We start from the raw sequence: 5,284 nt of genomic DNA on the forward strand, positions 1-5,284 counted from the left end.
AGCACGACGGCAGCGCTGCTGCTGGTGCGCCAGCAGCCACGCTAACTGCTGTGGCTGCTGCTGCTGCTGCTGCGGCTGCTGCTGCTGCTGCTGCAGTTACTGCTGCTGCTGCTGCGGCGGCGGAGGAGCCGTGAAGGCCAAAGCCTTTTGCCTTGCTTCTGAGGCAGGTTCGTTTTGTTTGAACCAGCTGCGGTGCTGCTGCTGCAGCTGCTGCTGCAGCAGCTGCTGCTGCTGCTGCTGCTGCTCAAGCTGCTGCTGCGCCCTGCAGCCCTCCAGGCTGCGCTGCTGCGCTGCACGGCTTCGACGTGCAGCTCCTGCCGCCTTACTGGTGGCAAGCTCGCTGCTGCTGCGCCGCTGCTGCTGCTGCTGCGGCTGTTTTTGTTGCTGCTGCAGGTATGGCTGCTGCTGCTGCTGCTGGGGCGGCTGCTGCTGCTGCTGGCAGCCCTGTTCTCCAGTGCAGCGCCCTTGGGCCCTTCTTGGAGCGAAATAAGGCTCGTGGGGAGCAGCAGCTCTTCTGGAACTGCTTCACCAAGGCTGCTGCTGCTGCTGCTGCTGCTGCTGCTGCTGCTGCTGCTGCAGGTCCGCAGAGGAGCAGCAGCTGCTCCAACAAGACACTCCGGGAGCGGAAGTCAATCAGCTGTTGCTACACTTGAGATATAAAAGTAATTGGGTTGTGTTTAGAGCAGCGGCAAAAGCAGCGGCCGTTGCTGCTGCTGCAGCAGCTGCTGCTGCTGCTGCTGCTGCGCCCGGTGGGGCCCCCAGGGTGTCGTTGGCAGCAGCAGCAGCAGCAGCAGCAACAGCCCGCGCTCTTCGCTGCTTCCCAGCCTGTCGAGCGAGAAAAAGTGTAAGTTTGTGTCTTTGCGGTTTACAAGGCAGCAGCAGCAGGGAGGCAAGGCAGAAGCAGCAGCAGCAGCAGCAGCAGCAAAGCAGCTGCTGCTGCAGCAAGACGGCACTGTGGCGGGTCCTTCTCAAGAGGCCACTGCACCATGGGTCTCTTCAGGGGCCCTCCATTTCGCCGTTGCAGCAGCGCAGCAGCAGCAGCAGCAACTCAACAGCAGCAGTTCCGAAGAAGCAACACTGACTGGCATTGAAAATGGGGCCGACAGGGCCGCAGCAGCAGCAGCAGCAGCAACTGCTGCAGCAGCAGCAGCAACGACGCGGTTTCCGCCCCAAGAGAGCCACAAGAAGGAGGGACAGCAGCAACTGCAGCAGCAGCAACAGCAGCAGCAGCAGAGGCAATAGCCCTCACCCAGACCACGGCCATGGGTCGAGCTTCGCTGCTGCAGCAGATGCAGCAGCAAAAGAAGCTGCTGCAGCAGCAGAGGAAGCAGCAGCAGCTGCTGCTGCAAGGGAGGTCTGCCGTCTCGGGAGAAGGCAGTGCTGCTCTCAGAACGAGGAGGAAAGCAGCAGCAGCTGCTGCAGCAGCAACAGCAGCAGCAGCAGCAACTGCAGCAGCAGCAGCAGCAGCAGCAACGAAGACGGCGTTCGTGCGTTTGCTGCTGAGTTGTCTCGATCCACCGGCGGCTTCAGGGCTAGCTGCTGGCGGCTGCCGCTGTATTTGCTGCTGCTGCGCTGCTGCTGCTTGACGCGGCCCATGCTGTTGCTGCTGGCATTCCTGAGAGCCCGGCAGCTGCTGCAGCAGCAGCAGCAGCAGCAGCAGCAAGCAGCAGCAGGTCACCGGCTACGGCGCCGCTCCAGGGGCAACAGAGCGCAGCAGCAGCAGCAGCAGCTGCAAGGCCCTCTTGCAGCCGTCAAAGATCACGGCCAGAAGTTGGGTAGCAGCAGCAGCAGCAGCAGCAGCAGCAGCAATAACAGCAGAGGCAGCAGCAGCTGCTGCAGAAGTTGCTGCTGCTGCTGCAGCTGGCTGCAGCAGCGCGTGGCTGAGGTGCTGCGCTGCGCTTCCGAGTACCGCGCGAGGTACAGCAAAAAGCTCCCAGAGGCTTTGCTGCTGCTGCTGCTGCTGCGGCCCGCGTCTGCTGCAGCTGCGCAGCAGCTGCCACACGAGCAGCAGCAGCAGCAGCAGCAGCAGCAGCAGCAGCAGCAGCAGGCATGGACGTGGGCAGCAGAAGACCTTAGCAAAGACTCAGAAAGTTTTGTCTGCGAGCTGCTGCTGCTGCTGCTCGGGCGGCTTCCAGACGATGCCTCGCCTCTGCAGCTTGCTGCTGCTGAGCAGCACCGAATGCAGCAGCAGCAGCAGCAGCAGCAGCAGCATGGCAAGAAGCAGCAGCAAGTGGAAGAAGACACAGCAGGGCCCTTTCCCGTGCTGCCCTGGTGGCTGGAGGCGCAGCTGCTGCAGGGCAGCAACGAGCAGCAGCAAGTAGAAAAAGATGTGCAGCGTTCTTTCACAGCCTGGAGGCTCAGCAGCAGCAGCAGCAGCAGCAGCAGCAGCAGCAGCAGCAGCAGCAGCGGGGAGGACAGCGACAGCGACAGCAGCAGCGGCAGTTTCCTCAGCGTATCCGATGGCCCACCCGATTCGTGGAGCAGCAGCCAGGACAGCAGCAGCAGCAGCAGCAGCAGCAGCAGCAGCGAGTCACGGAATAGCATTCGGCGCAGCAGCAACGAGCAGGAGCCGTGTGGCAGCAGCAGGAGCCCAAGCCGCAAAGGCAGCAGCAGCAGCAGGCGCAGCAGCAGCAGCAGGCGCAGCAGCAGCAGCAGCAGCAGCAGCAGCAGTTTGGAGAGCCTGCGCGGGGCGCTGCGGCTGCTGCTGCTGGGGCTGCTGGCGCGGCACCTGCCCACTCTGGTGTATGCACAGGGCATGCATGATCTTGCTGCTGCGCTGCTGCTGACAGCAGCAGAGGCGCAGCAGCAGCTGCTGGTTGCTGCTGAGGTGTACAGACAGCTGGCCGCCCGCGGCGTTTGCTGCAGCACGCAGCAGCAGCTCCACGGAGACTCGCACGGGCCATCCCCTGCAGTTTGCTGCAGTGCTGCAGCCGGGGAGCGGGCTGTCTTTGGTTTGCTGCTGCTTGTCTTTCGTGCTTTGCGAAAGAGTGTTTGTTTGCTGCATCAGCGACTACCTTGCTGCAGCATTTGAGGCCTCGCTGCTGCCAGCAGTGCGGCTGCTGTCGCTGCTGCTGCAGCAGCAAGACCCGCAGCTGCGGGTGCTGCTGCAGCTGTGTTCTGCTGCTGCTGCTGCAACCCCCGGCGGCGAGCTGCTGCCTTGCGTCTCCTGGCTCATTACTTGGTTCATGCATGCAGCAAATCCTTTCAAGTTAGCAGCAAGACTTCTCGATTTGCTGCTGGCAGCACACCCGCTGCTCGTGCTGCACTTTGCTGCTGCTGCAGTCCGCGCCCAGCGCCGCCGCCTCTTCGCTGTTTGCCGCTGCGCCCTCGCCGACGCCGCGCCCCCCCAGCTGCTGCAGCTGCTGCAGCAGCAGCAGCAGCAGCAAAAGCAGCAGCAGCAGCAGCAGCAAAAGCAGCAGCAGCAGCAGCAGCAAAAGCAGCAGCAGCAGCAGCAGCAGCAGCAAAGGCAGCAGCAGTTGCAGCTGCAGCAGCAGCAGCAGCAGCAAAGGCAGCAGCAGTTGCAGCTGCAGCAGCAGCAGCAGCAGCAGCAGCAGCAGGAGCAGCGGGGAGGGAGGTCCCGGGGGGTGGATGTGGTGGCGCTGTGCGAGTTGCTGCTGCAGCAGCCGGAGCTGCTGCAGCAGTGCAGGCAGCAGCTGGGAGACGCGGTGTATGGGGAGGTGCATGCAGTGCTGCAGCGCGTACACCTGGGAAGGCTTTGTCTGGAAGATTTGCTGCTGCAGTCCCACGACGCACTGCAGCACGAACTGACGCAGCAGCAGCTGCTGCAGCTTGCTGCAGCAGACGGGCTCACGCTGCTGCCCTTCTCCCCGCTGCTGCTGCCCTTCTCGCTGCAGCCAGACACGGCAGCGCTCGAAACTGAGGCGGCACCAGCAGCAGCAGCAACAGCAGCAGCAGCAGCAGCAGCAGCAGCAGCAGCAGCAGCAGACACACAGGCTCGCTGCTACTGCGTCCGCTTGGCATATCCGCGGGCTTTCTTCAGCATCGTTGGCCCCCGCATGCCCCACGTAGCAGCTTCATACAGCGCTCTTGCTGCTGCTGCTGCTGCTGCTGCTGCTGCTGCTGCTGCTGACGGCAAAGGCGGGCAGCCCGGCTCGGTGGCTGCAGCAGCGTGGGTCCGGGCCCTCTCTGCAGATGCTGCTTTGCAGCAGCAGCAGCAGCAGCTGCAGCAGCCGCAGGAGTCCTTGCTGCTTGCGGCCAAAGCTGTTGCAGCAGCAAGCAGCAAGCAGCATCCTTGCTGCTGCTACTGCTGCAGCGCTGCACACAGCGGAGCGCGATCACCGCCACCTGCGTCTTCGTCAGCTTCAGCAGCAGCAGCAGCAACAGCAGCAGCAGCAACAGCAGCAGCAGCAGCAGCAGCAGTTCCAGCGCGCAGCAGCTGCTGCCCTGAGGTGTACAGACACGTCCCAGTTGCTGCTGCTTCTAGTGCTGCTTGGCGGCAGCCGCTGCCTTCTGCATTTGTGTCAGTAGATGATTTGCTGCTGCAGCAGCAGCAGAAAGCCGCTGGGTTTTTGCCGCTGCAGCTGCTGCAGCAGCTGCAGCAGACGGAAGCAGCAGCGCTGCTCAGGTGTACGTACACCGCAGCACTGGCCCTCGTCAGACCCAGCGGATTCTTTCTGCCCATTTGCACTGCTGCTGCTGTGTGTCTCGCGCTGCTGCTGCAGTGGCTGGGCGACAAGTCCCGCTTTAGTCTTTTATTTGCTGCCTGACGCGCGAGCCCTGCTGCTGCAGCGGCTTTGCTGCTGCTGCTGCAGCACTGCTGCTGCAGCGGCTTTGCTGCTGCTGCTGCAGCACTTGCTGCTGCAGCGGCGGCGGCGGCGCCTTTCAGCGCGTCGCGCTGCCGCTGCATTCAGTGGGAGACATGCCGCACAGCAGCGTCTGCTGCGCTGCAGCTGCAGCAGCAGCTGCAGCTGCTGCTGCTGCTGCTGCTGCTGCTGCTGCTTCGTTGGGCAGCTGTGGGGCGACTGGCTTGCTTAACAGAAAGAGCGTTTGGCCTAGAAAAGGACTTTTGTGGAGAAGACGAAAAGCAAAGAAAGAAAGAAGACACAAGAGCAGCAGCAAATAGGACTGAGGCAGCAGCAAATAGTGCAGAAGCAGCAGCAAATAGGGTTGAAGCAGCAGCAAATAGGGGCGCAGGCAGCAGCAAATAGTACAGAAGCAGCAACCAGTAAGACATACGCAGAGGCAGCAGCAAATAGGACAGAGGCTGCAGCAAATAGGACGGAGGCTGCAGCAAATGAGACAGGCTGCAGTCTGCTGCCGTCTG

At 62.7% G+C, this 5,284-nt stretch overlaps 1 protein-coding gene across 1 annotated transcript; it reads right to left on the reverse strand.

Moving 5' to 3' along the window:
- Nucleotides 1-96: 96 nt before the first annotated feature.
- Nucleotides 97-988, reverse strand: ENH_00016890 (hypothetical protein; the record flags this gene model as incomplete). The annotated part of the gene is made up of 2 exons (XM_013579210.1): nt 97-444; nt 986-988. The coding sequence occupies 2 exons, from the start codon at nt 986-988 to the stop codon at nt 97-99; spliced, it is 351 nt and encodes a 116-aa protein (XP_013434664.1).
- Between the last annotated feature and the right edge of the window lie 4,296 nt (nt 989-5,284).

The sequence above is a fragment of the Eimeria necatrix genome, genomic scaffold (assembly GCF_000499385.1).
Source record: "Eimeria necatrix Houghton genomic scaffold, Enh_scaff154, whole genome shotgun sequence".
Taxonomy (NCBI): Eukaryota; Apicomplexa; class Conoidasida; order Eucoccidiorida; family Eimeriidae; genus Eimeria; species Eimeria necatrix.